The sequence below is a fragment of the Oryza glaberrima genome, chromosome 5 (genome assembly GCF_000147395.1).
Source record: "Oryza glaberrima chromosome 5, OglaRS2, whole genome shotgun sequence".
NCBI classification, from domain to species: Eukaryota; Viridiplantae; Streptophyta; class Magnoliopsida; order Poales; family Poaceae; genus Oryza; species Oryza glaberrima.
In genome coordinates this window covers 22,450,651-22,469,125 of record NC_068330.1, presented here as the reverse complement: position 1 = coordinate 22,469,125, position 18,475 = coordinate 22,450,651, and the positions used below count along the sequence as shown (strand labels likewise).

Sequence of the window (18,475 nt, the reverse complement as noted above, 5' to 3'; positions counted from 1 at the left end):
GGGTGTGTAATTTGTGTAGCTTTGTATCTTTGCGGTGCCCCGTTTCTCCCATTGAACGGGCGGTACATCAACAACCATGTTTGTTGTAAAATGTTTTACCTTCTCTCAATTTCAATAATATTGGCCAGGGCTTTTTTTCGTCCCTGAAACAGTGAAAAGAAATGATCAATTAAGAAGATTATATATGCATAGATCAACAAGGAGATATATGTTCATCTGAAAGTATAATGATTTCATGCAAAAACATGCATGGGAAAACTATTTTCATCCCTTGAGGAATGTCCTCTCGTTTTCTTAAAAATCATCCAAACGGTTATAATTTTTTTTGAAAAAAGTTAACAACACTCATATAACATGTCTATACAACTTCACATAATCTTAAGTCCAAATTAAACTCACACATCGAGATATTAAAAAAAAACTTTTCAGCGTATAAATAGTGGCGTATTGTTTACTTTTTTTTTTGATGTGTAAATCGTCTGAATTTGGTTCTTGCTGAACCGATACACATCATGTTAATTATTTTTCAGAAATTTTTATAGAAAAAGTACCGAGGAGACATATTCCTCGAGAGATTAGAATCCACTCCCATGAACATTATCAGCGATGTCTGATGAGATGGCAAATCAATTCTCTCCGAAGTCCGATTATCCTATGGAACGCATGCTGCATGCACCCGACACACGTGATATCTACATATGTATTGTTTATGTACGCATTGTACTACCTGGTCGTGTTCACTGATCCTAGCTTGGTTGTTGTCACTAACGTTGTTACGATTTTTTTTTTCTTTTTGAGGCAAACGTTGTTACGAACTTACGATATCGATTCAGCAGCATGATGATCTAGCTATGCACTACCATTTGAATATCTCTCTCTTAAATGAAAGACATATATACGAGCACACTGCACGCATACTTCTCATTCGTGCATTCTAAATGAAAAAACTTTAATAACAAGGAAAAAGATTAAAGTGCCCTTATTAATACCAGGAAAGTAGTATTAGTGGGTGAATAGATAAAAAAAGGAGAAATATTTTTTATTTGTGGACCGAGTGTAAATAAGGGGTTAGAAATTAACCAGCTTGATTCATGAGCAACTCACTCCTTTTTCGTGAACACGCTTCCCAAACTATTAAACTATAGTTTAATATGTTTCGGGGGAAAAAAACTTTATATATAGATTTTTCTTTGAAAAATAAATCTATTTTTAAGGTTATAATAGTTAATAGCTAACTAATCACTCGTTAATGACCTTTCCAGTTTTCCGTATCATGAAAAACTAAATCTCACTCGAGTTGATGAAATGAACGGGCCCGTATTTTTAAACAAATTTAAATTCTAGAAATTACCTTATTTTAGGGAGGGAGTACGTGCTAAATGTACCAATGAATTCTCTGATTACCAAATATATGGGGCAAAATTTGTGTTAATTAGCTCAGGCTGCATTCACACGAAATCAACAGTAGGTGCATAAGATCTGATGAATCCTTATAGTATATACAATAATACATATATGTGCATAGAAATGCAAAGCGAGAATCTGACATGAAATCGTATTCAATGTAACACGAGCGTTTAAAGCTTTTTTATCTGTCATTTAATCTTCGAAAGCTATATGTAGAACAACCTATAAATTCGGCCAACCCTGACGATCGAGCTGGATCACCCAACTTCCTATAATAATGGAGCATGTGCATCACATGTAAAACGACACTAATAATTAATTAATTAACTAACTACTTTTAGAGGAAAACTAATATTTTTATAGTGGAAGATGAATAGTAATATAATAATTAGTTATAAATTCTAGAAAAGTAAGTAGCAACTTCCTACTGAAATGCACATGCCCAAATACCACTCTTCCAAATTAATCTCTATGCACATTTGCCACCTAGGCCTACATGTCAGTCTCACCCGTTACCTGGTCCCACATGTCATTTTTCCGAATGAGGATGAGGCTAGCACGTGGGTCTGGTGACAAATGTGTATGAAAATTTAGGAGAGTGGTCTTCGGACATGCGTATTTAAAGAGGATTTCAAATACAGGTGATGCCATTGAGTAGGTGATGCCATTGATCGAGTGCAACTGGCACGTCCACGATCTATATAAATGGTGTGTCCTCCCTGTCTGAAGAGAAGACACAGATCAAGCTAATTAAGGCAGTGCATGTCATGGGGAGCTTGGAGCTCAGTGAGAGCAAGTGCAATGGCGGGCAGGAAGTTAGCTTGCTGGATGCTCAGCTCGAGCTCTACTGGAACACCTTCGCCGTCATCAAGTCCATGGCACTCAAGTCGGCGCTAGACCTCGGCATCGCCGACGCAGTCCACCGCCACGGCGGCGCCGCCACCTTGGCCGAGATAGCCGGCGAGGTGGCCCTCCACCCGTCCAAGATCCCCTGCCTCCGCCGCCTCATGCGCGCGCTCACCGTCTCCGGCGTCTTCGCCGCCGCCGTCAAGCCCGGAGACGGTGGTGGTGGTGAGCCCGTGTACGAGCTCACGCCGTCGTCGCGGCTCCTCGTCGGCTCCTCGAACCTGTCCGGCATCATGTCCATGATCCTCCACCCGACGCTCGTCGTCCCCTTCCTCGGCGTCGGCGAGTGGCTCCGCCGCGACCGCGAGCCGCCGGAGGAGGACCCGTACTGCATCTTCAAGCAGGCGCACGGCCGGAGCCTGTGGGAGCTGGCCGGCCGCGACGCGGCGTTCGACGCGCTCATCAACGACGGGATGGTCTCGGACAGCCGCGTCATCATGGACTACGTCGTGAGGGAGCACGGCGAGGTGTTCCGGGGGATCGCCTCCCTGGTCGACCTCGCCGGCGGGCTCGGCGCGGCGGCGCAGGTCATCTCGAAGGCGTTCCCGGAGGTGAGGTGCAGCGTGATGGACCTCGTGCACGTCGTCGCCAAGGCTCCCGCCGGCACCGACGTCGAGTACATCGCCGGCGACATGTTTGAGAGTGTGCCACCGGCAGACGCTGTCTTCCTCAAGGTATATATAAAATATATATGTCGGTCTATCAAATTAATTAAACCTGCTAACAATTCTCTTGATCAGTATCTAATGTATAATCCAACGTGACATCTTTATGGGTTTAGTCCATAACGAAGAACCAACAAATTTATAACGAACTGGCGGGAGAATCTTCGGTTGTTTTTCAAAATAATAAAAGTTTTCATTGATCCTAGTCAATTACTACTTCCGTCCTAAAATATAGCAAATTTTAACTATAAATCTGGACACACAGTTGTCCAGATTCATAACTAAAAATACTTACATTTTAGGACGGAGGGAGTACATCCATTGATCGATGTAATTGCACCATAAACACTCCTAACATCTACATAGCTAAGATATATATATATATATATATATATATATATATATATATAGAGTGAGAAATATATTTACATTTTTTTGTTGTCTTAATGTTTGCTGCATATTCAGTGGGTTCTACATGACTGGGGCGATGACGATTGCATCAAGATATTGAAGAACTGCAAAAAATCCATCCCTCCTAGAGACAAAGGAGGGAAGGTCATAATCATGGACATAGTGGTCGGAGCAGGGCCGTCTGACCAGAAGCACAGGGAGGTACAAGCGTTGTTCGATATGTACATCATGTTGGTCAATGGCATCGAAAGAGATGAGCAAGAGTGGAAGAAGGTTTTTGTGGAGGCTGGATTTAGTGGGTACAAGATTATGCCGATCCTAGGTTTCAGGTCAATGATCGAGGTCTACCCTTGAAGGCGACCCTGGTGATTAGTTGGTGTGTGGAGATGTGGACTGTTAGAATGCTTGTTTGTTGTTGTGAGATTCACAATAGTGATCATTGTATGGGTGTGTTTTCTTAGTTGTATGTGAAATTGTGATTGGAATTTGGACCAATAATAAAGTGTGGTACTACGTTGTATGTGATGTAAACTATAGTAGAATGGTACACGTGGACCATATATATTTATACATGCCAAGCACATGCTCGTCAATCATCATTGATTTAATAATTGAAACAACAATGCAAAATCTTAAAAGCAGAATGTAGCATCAAGATACAAATGTCAATGCCATCCATACAAGAATGCATCATTGCAATCATGTAGAGGAACATTGACTAATAATTTATATATTACTTGTGATAATCATATTCTAAGTAGGAGTTAAGATAATCCAAGGGTAGAGTGACACACATGCATTACTACTCATTCTCATAATATATTATCTAGGCTAAGTGGAAAGAAAAGAGAAAGAAAATATATTTCTATACTTCTAATATATATAGTATACATACATTCTAGTTAACCAATATACTAGCTAATACCCTCTATCTGATGCCCTCCTGGTACTTCGAAAAGCCACCCCTGGCTGCCGAGTTCCTTACGACAGCCCGTCATGATCATACAACAGGGGCTAAATACGGAGGAATACCCTCCCTAGGGAATTAACTTAGGATTATATACCGGCGCGGAGGAATACCCGTATTGAGCTGTCACCATCAGCGGCCCACCTCTCATCCGCAATATATAACCCCAAATAATGATATCTCGTAATCTAGACACCATGTCTAAACTACCAGATACTACTCTAATATCATCGTCATGACAGAGTAATTGCATAAGCAAACATTATACCCGCACCAAAGCATCTCCCAGATAAGCTAGCCGTATATTCAGTATAACATGAACATAATGTAAAGTAGGTACTCAGATACTCGGAAAGTATTTCAATACCATAAATGTATTTAGAAGAGTATTCTAATAAAAGTACAAAGCTTACAAAAGAGAAGAGAAAAGCTACTAGAGCCATACCCGAACTCTTCCGAAGACTTCTGGACTCCTGATTTCTACTCTATTTCTATTCCACCAGCTAGATACTACTAAACTAAACTTGAGAGAAATGAGAGAGCTATTGCTTGAGGTGTGTGAGTGAAGTGAGGATGAGAACTCCTTTTATAGCCTCCCAATGACGGTTGGAATGGTTGGAAATACCCTCCAACCGTCATTGGGGGCTAATCCACACCGTCCAGGCGAAGCCCTGGATCGGATGGCGCTGAGGAGGGTTCGGCCGAACCTGGGGCCGGCCCAATCCAGCCCAATTTCGGCTGGTGGCCTCCTTCGTTGTTCTTCTCTGTAGACTTGTAAATTTTGGCCCAGTTTGTCACGTCAATTCTGAGTTCTTGGCCCATTCATATATAAGTCTGGTTTTCGACATCGTCCGATTGATTTATCTTCTATGTTGATGTCAATTCTCCTCCACTTTAGTGTTATTCTCTGCAAAAGGTTAGTATACCTAATGCTAGTGGAATATTATTATTCTAACATATTTATGCATTGCAAGCATCACTAGTTCTCCTCTATTTTGGTAGTATTGACGGTTGAAACTGATTGATAACGACCGTCAACAAATATCAACCGAACCAGAGCAACCCAAGAAGTCAAAGCGATGTAGCCTTGAACAACACCAACGTAGCAGATACAATTGCCTGGGCCGGCGAAACGTAGGACTTAACCCTTCGCCGGAGATCAAAAGTCAATGCAGACCCGCATCAGGTGCCACGTTCTATCGTGATAAGTAAAAACCTCGAGAAAGAGGGCGGTGATTTGCCGAGAATAGTTGTATTGATCTGTGAGATAATTTACAATGACCCTGAGTGTACATATTTATACCCATGGGTAGATACTAGTCCTTATTAAACAAGAAAAAAAACTTTCCTAAATATAAAAGGAAAACATAATGTCATTATCGGACACTAAACACACTTTCCTAAAGATAAAAAGAAACTAACAAACTCTTTTTAATTAATAGATAAATTATCATGCCGCATACTCCATCAACTCGGTCACTTCTGGATAAACTTCCTTTAATAGATTAATTTTCTTAACCGAATCTACTAAGAATCCGATTATTGGCGACTTGATAATTCTCATCGACCAATTTCAGAACATTGAAGCCGATATTGACTCTAGGCCGATGATGACTTTAGGGCTTATCAAATTCTGGCGTTAACAGTTCCTCACCACTAAAACACTCTTGGAGTCTAAGCAATTTTTTTATAAGGGGAGTAAGTTTCACTTAACATGATCATGAAAATCTATAAAAAAATTATGAAATTTAAATCGAACATTGTGAAATATAGTTTAAATACAAAACGATTTGTACATAGTACTCATATTTATAAGAATTATCTTCAATTATATGATGCAACCTAGTGCATAGTGAAACTTATTTTAACATACCTAGATGTAAATCGCTATTTTTTGGGAGAGGATTCTTAATCCCTTGAACAAATGCTAACTTTTCCTCTCAAATTCAATGTAAATGGATGGGAAAAATTCTAAAAAAAAAATTTGGCAGTGTAGAGTAGAGTAACATTTACCCCTCCACAAAAAAGTCATATTCAAACTAGATCTATGAATTAAAAAACGAAAAACACAAATTCAGACGTGAATAGTATCAATACTATTCATTGCATGAGTTGAGTTTTGACTTGTTTTTTTTAAGTAGTCTATGTACATGGTTTGAACGATTTCAAGTTTTTTTTTATTTAGATTTTTTACAACTATTTGAATGGTGTTTGAACAAAAGAGGGATCCCCCTCGTGAGTTTAAAACATTTTCCCCCATTTTTGTATACTGTGTTAGCCACTTCCAAGATTATAGTGGCGCATTCTTGTATAGATTGCAGTGACATTTATATCTTGATGCTATATTCTGCTTTTAAGATTTTGCATTGTTGTTTCTAGTATTAAATCCGTGATAATTGACGAGCACGCGTTAGGCATGCATGAATAAATACAGTCCACCCGTGTCGTTTTCCTATAGTTTACATCGATACAACATAGTATCACAATTTATTATTGGTCTGAATTCTAATCACAATTTCACATACAACCAAGAAAACACACCCACACAATCAACACTATTGTGAATCTCGCAGCAACAAACAAACATGCTACACTCCACATCTCCACCGAGCAACTAATCACCAATCATTGATTTCACAATCACAATCACCGGTGTCTATCACAATTTATTATTGGTCTGAATTCTAATCACAATTTCACATACAACCAAGAAAACACACCCACACAATCAACACTATTGTGAATCTCGCAACAACAAACAAACATGCTACACTCCACATCTCCACCGAGCAACTAATCACCAATCATTGATTTCACAATCACAATCACCGGTGTCACCTTCAAGGGTACACCTCGATCATTGACCTAAAACCTAGGACCGGCATAATCTTGTACTCACTAAATCCAGCCCCCATAAAAACCTTCTTCCACTCTTGCTCATCTCTTTCGATGCCATTGACGAACATGATGTACATATCGAACAACGCTTGTACCTCCCTGTGCTTCTGGTCAGACGGTCCTGCTCCGACCACTATGTCTATGATTATCACCTTTCCTCCTTTGTCTCTAGGAGGGATAGCTTTCTTGCAGTTCTTTAATATCTTGATGCAATCATCATCGCCCCAGTCATGTAGAACCCACTGAATATGCATCAAACATTGAGACAACATATTCATTTTTCTATCTCTTTGATACATTGAGATATATATCTTTCTCTCTCTCTCTCTCTCTCTCTCTCTATATATATATATATATATATATATATATATATATATATATATATATATATCTTAGCTATGTAGATGCTAGGAGTGTTCATGGTGCAATTACATCACCGCGATGTAATTGACTAAGATCAATGAAAACTTCTATTATTTTGAAAAACAATCGAAGATTCTCCTACCAATTTGTTTTAAAAACAATCAAAAATTTGTTGACTGAACCCATGACCCATAAGAGATGTCACGTTGCATTAGACATTATACAGTGATCAAGAGAATTGTTAGCAGGTTTGAGAGACCAACATATATATATACCTTGAGGAAGACAGCGTCTGCCGGTGGCACACTCTCAAACATGTCGCCGGCGATGTACTCGATGTCGGTGCCGGCGGGAGCCTTGGCGACGACGTGCACGAGGTCCATCACGCTGCACCTCACCTCCGGGAACGCCTTCGAGATGACCTGCGCCGCCGCGCCGAGCCCGCCGGCGAGGTCGACCAGGGAGGCGATCCCCCGGAACACCTCGCCGTGCTCCCTCACGACGTAGTCCATGATGACGCGGCTGTCCGAGACCATCCCGTCGTTGAAGAGCGCGTCGAACGCCGCGTCGCGGTCGGCCAGCTCCCAGAAGCTCCGGCCGTGCGCCTGCTTGAAGATGCACGGGTCCGGCGGCTCGCGGCGGAGCCACTCGCCGACGCCGAGGAAGGGGACGACGAGCGTCGGGTGGAGGATCATGGACATGATGCCGGACAGGTTCGAGGAGCCGACGAGGAGCCGCGACGACGGCGTGAGCTCGTAGACAGGCTCACCACCACCACCGTCTCCGGGCTTGACGGCGACGGCGAAGACACCGGAGACGGTGAGCGCGCGCATGAGGCGGCGGAGGCAGGGGATCTTGGACGGGTGGAGGGCCACCTCGCTGGCTATCTTGGCCAAGGTGGCGGCGCCGCCGTGGCGGTGGACTGCGTCGGCGATGCCGAGGTCTAGCGCCGACTTGAGAGCCATGGACTTGATGACGGCGAAGGTGTTCCAGTAGAGCTCGAGCTGAGCATCCAGCAAGCTAACTTCTTGCCCGCCATCGCACTTGCTCTCAGTGAGCTCCATGCTCCCGTAACACTGTCTTCCTTCGGATAGTGAGGACACACATATATAGATCGTGGACATGCCAGCTGCATCCAATGTCATCACGTGTTTGAATTTCCTGAAAATAAACATAAAAATTAAATGTTTTACGTAAAACGATGTGGTAATAATATGTAATTAATTGAGTTTTAATTATTACAGACTTAAAAAATGGATTAATCTTATATTTTTGAACAACTTTCATATAGAATATTTTCGTACAAAACACACCGTTTAGCAGTTTAAAAAACGTGCCACGAGTATACAAAAGTATATAGTTGGAAAAAAGAAACGCTACTCAAGTCACTACTGTAGGAGTAACTCTTTCTATCATTTAATTAACTGTAATTAATTGTATTATTACTAGTATATTCATCTTCCATAATAAAAATGATTAATTTCCCCTAAAAATAATTAATTGATTGGTTACTTAGTGTTTTTTACTTGCGTAAAAAACGAGATTTATAGGTAGAGACCACACATCCCTTGCTACTTTTCAAGTGCATCTCTACTTGGGTGCATATATGCTCCATTTTTATAGGAATTAGTTGGGTGATCCAGGTCGATCGTCAGGATTAGGTAGTAGTGACCGAATTCCTATCAAGCTATAGCTTCTGGAGATTAAATGACGGAGATCGATCAGAAGCTTTTAAACGCTCGTGTTAATTTGAATACTATTTCATGTTAATTTCTCGCTTTGCTTTTCTACGCAGATCGATCGCCCACTAATCAACCTGCATCGTCCTGTCCAATTTTATCCTCTCCAAGATCGATCCGTCTCCTCACTAGAAGTATTGTATTTGTCTTCCTCCCACCGTCTAATAAAAAACCAACCCAATATTAAATGTGACATATCCTAATACTATGAACCAGGATATATATTTATCCAGATTCGTTGTACTAGAATATGTCACATTCAGTCCTAGACTCCTTTATGGGGACCGATGGAGTATGAATGATTCAGTCCTAGACTCTTTTATGAGGACCGATGGAGTATGCATCAGTACTGTCAGTAGTTACTTGTGTTTCTCAATAATGCACATTAATTATGATGGTTGGGAGGTGGAGATAATTATAATCCATCTGTCTCATAGAAAATCAACATAATATTATTAGATGTGACATATCCTAATACTTCGAATCTAGATAATATCTGGTAATAGATTGGTTTTTGTGGGACGGAGGGAGTACTGCCGAAGTGCCATTGAATTTGGACGATGAGCTAAAGTGGGTAAAACTTTTGCCGCTGAATGACTATACCAGACTTTTATATACATGTTCTTAGCTATTCAAAAGCAAATACTGTAAATAAACTACAATGAAAAAAAATACAAAATCAACTTAAAAAAAAGTTTCAGAATTCAAATCTTAGCTTATAAGCATAACCGCAATAATGAGGATGCTAAAATATAAACTATTGCAACACAACATGCTTCTCCTTGCCATCAAAGAAGGTGAACCTGGAATAATGCAGCCTTCTCAAATCTCTAGCTCTTATATGCTCTACCCTCGTAATAGTTGAGGGCCTAGTTCTATTTCTCAACTTCAAACGTCAACTTACTCAGTTTTCCGTTAGCACATTTTTTAAACTGTTAAATGATACTTTTTTTCAAAAAATTCTATATGGAAGTTATTTAAAAAATTCAAATAAATCTATTTTTCAAGTTTTTAATTATTAATATTTAATTAATTATGTGCTAATAAATTTTTTTGTTTTGTGTGCGTCGAAAATCTCTCTCAAAACAGAGAGATCGAACGCAACCACCAAGAAAAACTTCACTGATAAGGACACTATCGTCATTGCCATGTTGAGAGAGGTCCCAGTCCCCGTCACTGGATCCATGATCAGAACCCCTCAATCCGGGCCACACCATGGACCCCCACTGATGGGGCTAACGGGATATAGAGCACTACCTCTCTCATTTAGGCTGTGTTTAATTAGTTCATGTTAAAATTGGAAATTTGGTTGAAATTGGAACGATGCTATGAAAAAGTTGAAAATTTATGTGTGTAGAAAAGTTTTGATGTGATAAAAAAGTTAGAAGTTTAGAACTAAACACGGTGTTACTGGCGTGGCAACAATTGATCTAGATCTTGCAATCTCACGCTGGGAGTCGTGTCGAGCAAGGGAGGGATGTTGCGCTCCTGTCTTAGGTCGATGAAAGTCAATGGATAGATGAGGAGGGAGTGGATGGGTGGTGCAGTTCCAATTACTTGGGGGGGGGGGGGGGGGGGGGGGGTTTGGCGCATTGAGAACGATAGAGTTGGCGAAACCTCATAATATTGGACACGTTGCAAAATGGCAAGTACGACGACTAGTCACTGACGTGATCGATCTTGATGTTTCATGGTGCCCGTATCAAGCAACTACTGTTGTGCACCCGGCGAATCCAAACAATCCTCCAACATCTACAGTTCTACACCACTGACAAAGTGACACACTATCAAAACAGACAAATTAAAGTGACAGACTACCGAAGCTAGTACGAACACCACTGTTGGAAAAAGTGTTTTCGTCCCTTAAAAATATTGATTTTCACAATTTTATTATTTTTACTTTATAATTTATATATGTATTAAATTTATGGAGTGATATATCTCATGTGGTATCTTATTGATAACTCTTTTAAAAAAATTATGACCATTTCGGTGGCACGGGTATATCTCGTTAAGAACAAGCTTTTCTTTTAAAACACATAATTTGAGAGACATTAAATAAATAATTTGCAAACACATATTTTGATAGACATAAAATAAATAATTTGCAATAATAATTCGGTGAAGTAGCTGAAAAGTAACACCCTAGCGGCCTAGCTTCACAACTGTCAAAACAACACCATCAGGATACTCCAACTTAACTGCACGTGCAGTTGACTCGTAGTCATACAGCATGCTACGTGTAGTCAAGTTCGAGGATCTGCTTCTGCATAGTCTTCATGTCATAAGCTACGGACAAACAGCCGAAATTTCAAGGTACAGTTACAGTCTTACATGCATCATGTGGCACCAACATACAAATGGCGCCGCTGCAATCCTTACAAGAATGTGCCGAAGAAATCTAGGAAGTAGCTAACACATTATTCAGTTTGTTTCAGCTAGGTAGCTTGATGCAACGACCATTTCCCCAGAGCAAACCATCAGTACTGCAGCAGCATCACATTCCCAGGGGAGCAGCAGCGCACAGGGCATGAAGAGCACCGGGAGTAGAATGGCTGTGCCCAAACAGCTCCAGCACGGGCGGGTTTTCGCAACCAGCTTCAATGGCTCCATCATCCAGGCCTTCTCCATCTTCTCCCAGCATGTTGCCTGTCAGGGAGAAGCCAAACAGTCTGCAGCTGCTTCTCCCGGCATCCCTCTTGGGCAGTCCGGATTCAGCTCCGCTTGGAGGAGCTGGGATTCTCGCCAGGGCGAACTGGTTGCTCGTGATTTCGCTCGGCGTTTGACGTTGTGTGCCGGGCCAGGTTACAGTTTCTGAGAGCATCTCCTGGGAAGCAAACTGGCTGACATGCATACCTTTGTTGTTGGTTCCGCCTACTGTTTCATGATTTGGAGCTGTCGCTTGGTTAAACATCAGAACCGACGAGGGAGAAGATACCTTTGACGATGACAGAGTAAACTGCGAGATGGGATGCCCTAGAGTTGAAGCTAGCAATCCACTCTGTGCAGCTGATCTATGCACAGAATTAGCAGAGACAACTCTGTCATTCTGTGTACGAGCGCCAAAAGTAGCTCCTCGGAACAAAGGAACTACTTGTGACATTTCTTGACCTTGCAAGACCTCTGGGAATCCAAGAGACTCACTGAAGCCTATGGGCTGATAAGTAAACTCTGTGTTCCGCTGTGGGGGCCCACTTGCTGGCATCATGTAGCCCCGCATATCAGCAGAAAATCTCCTATTGTCAGGAGATTGAAAGTTTGGTACACCAGGTGATTCAGAGCATACAACACCATGGGACCTAGAACCCCTAAATTCTTGACCTTGCAAGACCCTGTGGAAATTTTCAGTTCCCATGGAGTCCGGGTGACCATTTCCATCTACAAGTTTAATGCAAATTAGTTAACATGCATGAGTAAATGAAATTATATATATAGTACTGTTGGGACTGTGGAACCTACTAAGAAATGGAGTATCCAAACTGCCTTGAGGAAAGTGCAATTTGGTTCGCTTAGACCCAGATGACAAGGAATGGGTAACCGAGACACTGCCACCAACTCTCTCGATCTCCCATGGAGAAACTCTGTTTTGGTGGCTGCTATCTGTACTATCATCCCATCTTACCTGTAAAAATGCAAACAGAGAAGCACATCACTTCATCAAAGATTTATGGGCACCTAAGCTAGAGTAGCCATAAACAATGCACCATAAGCTTTTTACAGATTCAAATCAACTTCCATGACACAAAACAGAAGGAAACTTTGACTATGTGTCATTTTCCATTTTAGACTCTAAAAGTGTACGTAACAAATAAGATACAGGTTTGGCCATTGGCAACTCTTCTCCACATGTTACTTCGGGAAAAGGATCTTACTTGCATACTCGAGATTTGAGCAGTCATAAAATGAATGATTTTGCGATTCTTAGATCCATCTTACTTCTGACTATGGGTGGGCGTTCGGTTTCACCAGTTTAATCGGGTCGGTTTTATCGGTTTTCAAAATGTTCGGTTTTCGTAAAATAGCAACCGAAGAACGTGCAAACAAAATAAAAACCGATGGAAAAAGACTGAACAAATTTGATTTGGTTTTTTCGGGGCACCGTTTTTTACCGAAGAAACATATGCCTCCATTATTCCTCCCTCTAAGTACCAATCACATGAAGCAAGAGGTGGGCTCATGCCATGCATGCATTGCACACAGCGCAGGAAGGCCATGGGCTCCACCGTCCATCCACAAAAGAACGGAGCATCACGCTCATGTTCCCAGATAGCACGAAACAAGGAGGCAGTTATGCCCAGACGACAACGCACGTGAGGACTTCAGGTTTCTTCAGTGCGTTCTGTTCACAGCAGGCGGAAACCGGAGAACAGACCGACCACCAAAGTAGATCAAAACAATAACCACAATCATCTGAACACCCAAAAAAAGATACTTCGGTTTGGTTTGGTTCAGTGCGGTGGTTGGTTTTCGGGAGATTTATGCCCACCCCTACTTCTGACAGACGTTGCCAGGAGTTGAAACGTCTAATATTTGACAGAGCTTAGCAGGTGCTAGCAGTGAATCAAAGCAGAACAAAGTATCAGAAAAGCAGTGAATCTTTTTAAAACAATTGACTTTCAAAAAGAATAATAAATTCAAACTTAGCACTCAGTGAATAAGCTAAAACTCTCGAGTCAGAAAACAAGTATGATATTCTCAATCTCAAATGCATACCAGTAGGCATTTCCATCTTGATCCAGGCCATCTTATGGGGTCAACTTCACTAATGCCTGAAATTAATCCAGCGGACCTGCACAGCAAAAATGTAACTTCATGAGATTTGAGATAGACTAATACCATTTGGTTGACTTAAAAGTGCAGACCTCTCATTAGCATCTTCACTCTCATAGCAAACTCTGAACCTCATTCCGATGGAAAATGGATGGTTCAGGCTCTTCAATAATCTCCAATACGGTACAATGAATTCTGACGCACCACTCCTGTGGGAGAATAGAAAACCCGAAATTACTTTCAAGTCACTCAAGCTATGCCAGAGTTACATTAAAAAGGCATGTTCTTGTATAAGTTTCATGTACCATACTACCATATATGATCAGGTAAAGGAAGAAAAAGAACAACCCTAAAGGATTACATAATTGTGAAGGGAGTTTTATGACTTTTAACTATCCATGCAAGCATAACAGTGATTAACTGGAACTTGAAATTTTGCACTTGTCTGCACAAACCTTGGGTTGAAACAAATGTGGAAAACACTTTTATTTTCCAAGGAACTGGCAACAGAAGATAGAATGCGTAGCTTTGAATCGCTGCTGTTGACAGGTTCAAAGAGGGCCTCATTTCTAAGTTGAACTGCTCTCCTTACACCCAATCTTAGTTGGCCATCATCACCTCTGTATAAAAATAACAATTGAAGCTTATGAAAAAGGACAAATGACAAAAGGAAGTTAACTTCATCACTTAGATAGATGATATGCTTACCTAAGAAACAAGACAGCATCCCCTGAGACTAGTTTTTTCCTATTGACAAATGAGCTCCATCCAGTCGTTAGAAGATGCCTACGAGGCTGGCCTGAAATTCAAGAAGTTTTTTTTTCCACGTCACAATTAAACTGAGAGTTCACGTAAATGAGAAGAAAAATGCTGCAATGCATAGATTTATAGTGAAAACCAGAAAAGTGGTAGCACATCTGAAGAAGGAAATTAGTTGTGCTGATGCTTAAATCATCTATAAATTTCACACTGCTTTACACAGATTTTCAAGACTCGTGGCCAGCAATAGGTAAAAAACGCCATATTACAAACCTGATCCTCCAGCACAATAAATTACATCCACCTTACTTATTATGTTAACCTTAGCTAGTTAACTTTGAGCCTCTAATCAATCCAATGAGTCCTCAATACTACGAAGTGCTTTAACGCCTTTGCAAATTCTTAGCTCACTTCAGCAACCAAGTCCAGAAAGATTCCTCATTTCATACTATCAAATTAGCAAACATAGAAGGACACACATGTCCCAAATTCCGTACTACCAAGTAATAGAAAAAAATATTTCTCCTTTTAGTATATTGGATTGGCAACTTTCCTTCATGATCCAGACACAACTACAATAGTTTTCTACTTTAGAAATGCAGCCCCTTCTTAGTCCATCCTATCCAAACCTACCACCACTAGACATCTTTTTTGAACCCTCCTTTTTGCCTTAAACAAGCACAAGCAGTGAGCATACCAAGTTCTCTATTGTGGTTTAAATTCTCCAAGTAAACACAGCGGACATGTGTATTGTATACAAGACAACAGCACAAAATCTAAAACAAATGTGTTCCAATTGTGCACCTCTATAAATATGCCTGAACTTCCATTGTGTGCCATGTAAGTCCACGGCAATCAGCTCTTGAGAAGGTCTAACTGTCTTATAGTCCTACAAAGAATTGAAGAACTACAGCTGGTTAGAGCAGCAATGCAAGTGACTATATCAGAATTTTAGCAGTTACATTAAAAGTTACAAGTTTTTCTTTTAAGTGTATCACCAAAGGTGGGAAACAGTCCTCTGCAGCCCGGCGAGGAACAGAGAAACCTCCATGGGTGCTTGTATCAGATGCTGTGAGAGTTTTGCAGAACATGTGTGGCATCCGGGGCTTCTTTTCTGCATCACAACCCTCCATCTCCCCTGCACCATCTTCACCTCCACCCTCGCGGAAGTTCCGCTGCAACATCTGAGTTCAATAGAACAACAGTGTTAGGAACACTTACCATCTAATTACATTTCCCTTGCTTTCAACACACCTACAGACCATGGAGACATCAAAGCTTACTAATATAGAAGGAGAGCTGCATTCACCATATACTAGTACTGTATAACACATTAACATCCTAAGCAAAGCAACTAGGTGCAAAAGAAAGATATGTCTCCAGTGTCCTGCCAGTGCATCCAAATTTTCCTTACTTTCAAGTTTCAACAGCCATCAAATCTGACTGATATAGAAGGAGAGCTGCATTCATATACCGTACAACATCCTAAGCAAGTGACGTCTCCAATGTCATAACAATGTATCCAAAATGTAAAGCCAAAATGCGAAATGTAAAATGAAACAGGGAAACAATTTTAATGGAACAGTCTCTATCTGACTACTCTCCAACCCCAAGATCCCCCAATTAGAAACGGGAGCAGCACAAGCCTCTCGCTCTCTACAACTCAATCAGACAACTACCAAAAAGAGTAAACAAGTTAACTGCTTCCACTTCTCCCCCCATTCTCTAGAACTGAACTCGATCGCGCGAGAAAGTAGAGACGGCGCGAGAAATCCAAGCTGCATTTGCTCACCTCGCCCTCCGCCACCAGCGCGAGCCGCGCGTAAACCTCGTCCGTCGCCGCGTCCGCCTGCACGCGCACCACGAGACGCCATCAGAATACTACTTCTTTCTCGGCGAGGGGAGGAGGAGCCGGAGGTAGGTCAGTATCACTCACGCGCAGCTCGACGCCGACGACGCGGCACGCGACGTGCGGGGGCACGGCCGCGGCGCCGGCAGGCGGCACCTCGCCGCCGCCGCCGTCCGCGGCGAGGTGCGCCTGCGGCAGGTACACGAGCGCGCTGCCGCGCCGCGGCAACGCCACCCCTGGCCCCGCGCACGCGTGCCACAGCTCCCCGCACACCGCCGCCGCCGCCCCCTCCTCCGCTTCCTCCTCCACCGTGTTCAGGTCAATACCCATCTCCTCCTCCCTCCTCCTCGCCGCGCGCCAAATTGGCCTTGATTGCGGTGGAGGGCAGCCAACGACGCCGACGACGAGCGCGTTAAAAGCAGCAGCGGCGCCGCGGCGGCATCAATGAATGCAACCTTCCCCCCCAATCTCTGGCTCTCGCGTAGGCACAAGACGAGCCAAGGCGGAAGCGACGAGAGGAGGAGGGAGGAGGAGGGGGGGCTCCGGGCTCCACCACCGTGGCGTGGCGGGGCCGGGGGCCTTGCCTTGCCGCGGCTTCTGCCGCTTTTGGTAGCCACTGTTCCCGCACAGGGAGGAGGAGGGGCAGGCTCGGGCGCCTCGCATCGGGAGAAGCTAAAGATTGGATTTTTGCAAGTAAAAACGACACCTTCCGTGATCCGTGAACTCTCTCTCGCTCGCCTTTTGCCCTTGCGTTTTCGTGTACAGCTCCCAGCTTTTCTTCTCTCTGTGTTTTTTTTTCTTTCAGTGACAGCATCGCTCCTGCATCAGTGTCACGTACGTTTCTTTTTATATTGGAATATTGGATACTAGTACTCCCTCACGTAATATAAAGAAATTTTAAAGTGATATGATATATCTTTGTCCAAATTTATAATATTATGATGTGTTACATCTCTCTAAAATTATTTATATTATGAGATGGAGAGAGTAATACTACATCTGTTTTAGGTTATAAGACTTTCTAGGATTGTCCACATTCATATGTGCCTAGATTCATTAATATCTATATAAATATGGTCAATAATAGAAAGTCTTATAATTGAAACGGAAATAGTATCATAGAACTGGAATACTATCATATTTTGGAAAATACATATTTTTTTAATAAGATGTAAAGTATATTGCATAAACTAAAGCATTTGATATTAATTATGATAAATTTAATTGATTTTTATATGAACTTGAGCGTATTTATTTATATTATTTTCAAACAATTATATTTAAATAATATTTTGTACCATCGTAGTTATTTAAAATACGTACTTCTAGAATTATGTAATAATAAATAGTAAGATCAAGTTACTATAAAAATTAAAAATTAAGATGTTAGATCGGAATCGGTATCATTTCAGTTTATTTCAGTTTGATATGATACGGACAAATGCGTGCGTGTTTTCGCTTTGCTTTTTCGACGCTGCCTCGCGGGGAATCGAGCCTGTGTGACTGTCGCATTGCACAAGTTCTGCAACCGCGAAAAGCAGCGCCAAGGGGAGATCAAAACATTGTTTACATTTGCATCCGGTAATAATAAAGCCGTGGAATGGAACCGATTCTCTTTGCCGTAATCAGAAATCGCCCACTTTGGTGTAGCTGAATCCAAAGTCGGATGTGTGGAGAAAAAAAGACAGTCAAAGTATCCATCCATACATTTGGCCAGCAATGCGTGCATACACAGATTGCT

General features: G+C 41.8%; 3 protein-coding genes across 3 annotated transcripts; 1 reads left to right on the top strand and 2 right to left on the bottom strand.

The window, feature by feature from the left end:
- Window positions 1-2,074: 2,074 nt before the first annotated feature.
- Window positions 2,075-3,914, top strand: LOC127774130 (O-methyltransferase ZRP4-like). Its single transcript, XM_052300414.1, has 2 exons — window positions 2,075-2,987; window positions 3,444-3,914. Exons 1-2 carry the CDS (start codon window positions 2,175-2,177, stop codon window positions 3,741-3,743), a joined length of 1,113 nt encoding a protein of 370 aa, XP_052156374.1. The 5' UTR covers window positions 2,075-2,174; the 3' UTR covers window positions 3,744-3,914.
- Window positions 3,915-6,984: 3,070 nt separating this feature from the next.
- On the bottom strand, window positions 6,985-8,684 carry LOC127773053 (O-methyltransferase ZRP4-like). Its single transcript, XM_052299063.1, has 2 exons — window positions 7,893-8,684; window positions 6,985-7,496 (listed from the first exon to the last, which is right to left on the bottom strand). The coding sequence occupies exons 1-2, from the start codon at window positions 8,679-8,681 to the stop codon at window positions 7,197-7,199; spliced, it is 1,089 nt and encodes a 362-aa protein (XP_052155023.1). The 5' UTR covers window positions 8,682-8,684; the 3' UTR covers window positions 6,985-7,196.
- A 2,769-nt stretch (window positions 8,685-11,453) lies between these two features.
- On the bottom strand, window positions 11,454-17,421 carry LOC127774784 (auxin response factor 14). Its single transcript, XM_052301077.1, has 10 exons — window positions 16,822-17,421; window positions 16,678-16,734; window positions 15,884-16,069; window positions 15,690-15,774; window positions 14,835-14,925; window positions 14,582-14,746; window positions 14,219-14,335; window positions 14,070-14,145; window positions 12,816-12,978; window positions 11,454-12,734 (listed from the first exon to the last, which is right to left on the bottom strand). Exons 1-10 carry the CDS (start codon window positions 17,062-17,064, stop codon window positions 11,854-11,856), a joined length of 2,064 nt encoding a protein of 687 aa, XP_052157037.1. The 5' UTR covers window positions 17,065-17,421; the 3' UTR covers window positions 11,454-11,853.
- Window positions 17,422-18,475: the final 1,054 nt, after the last annotated feature.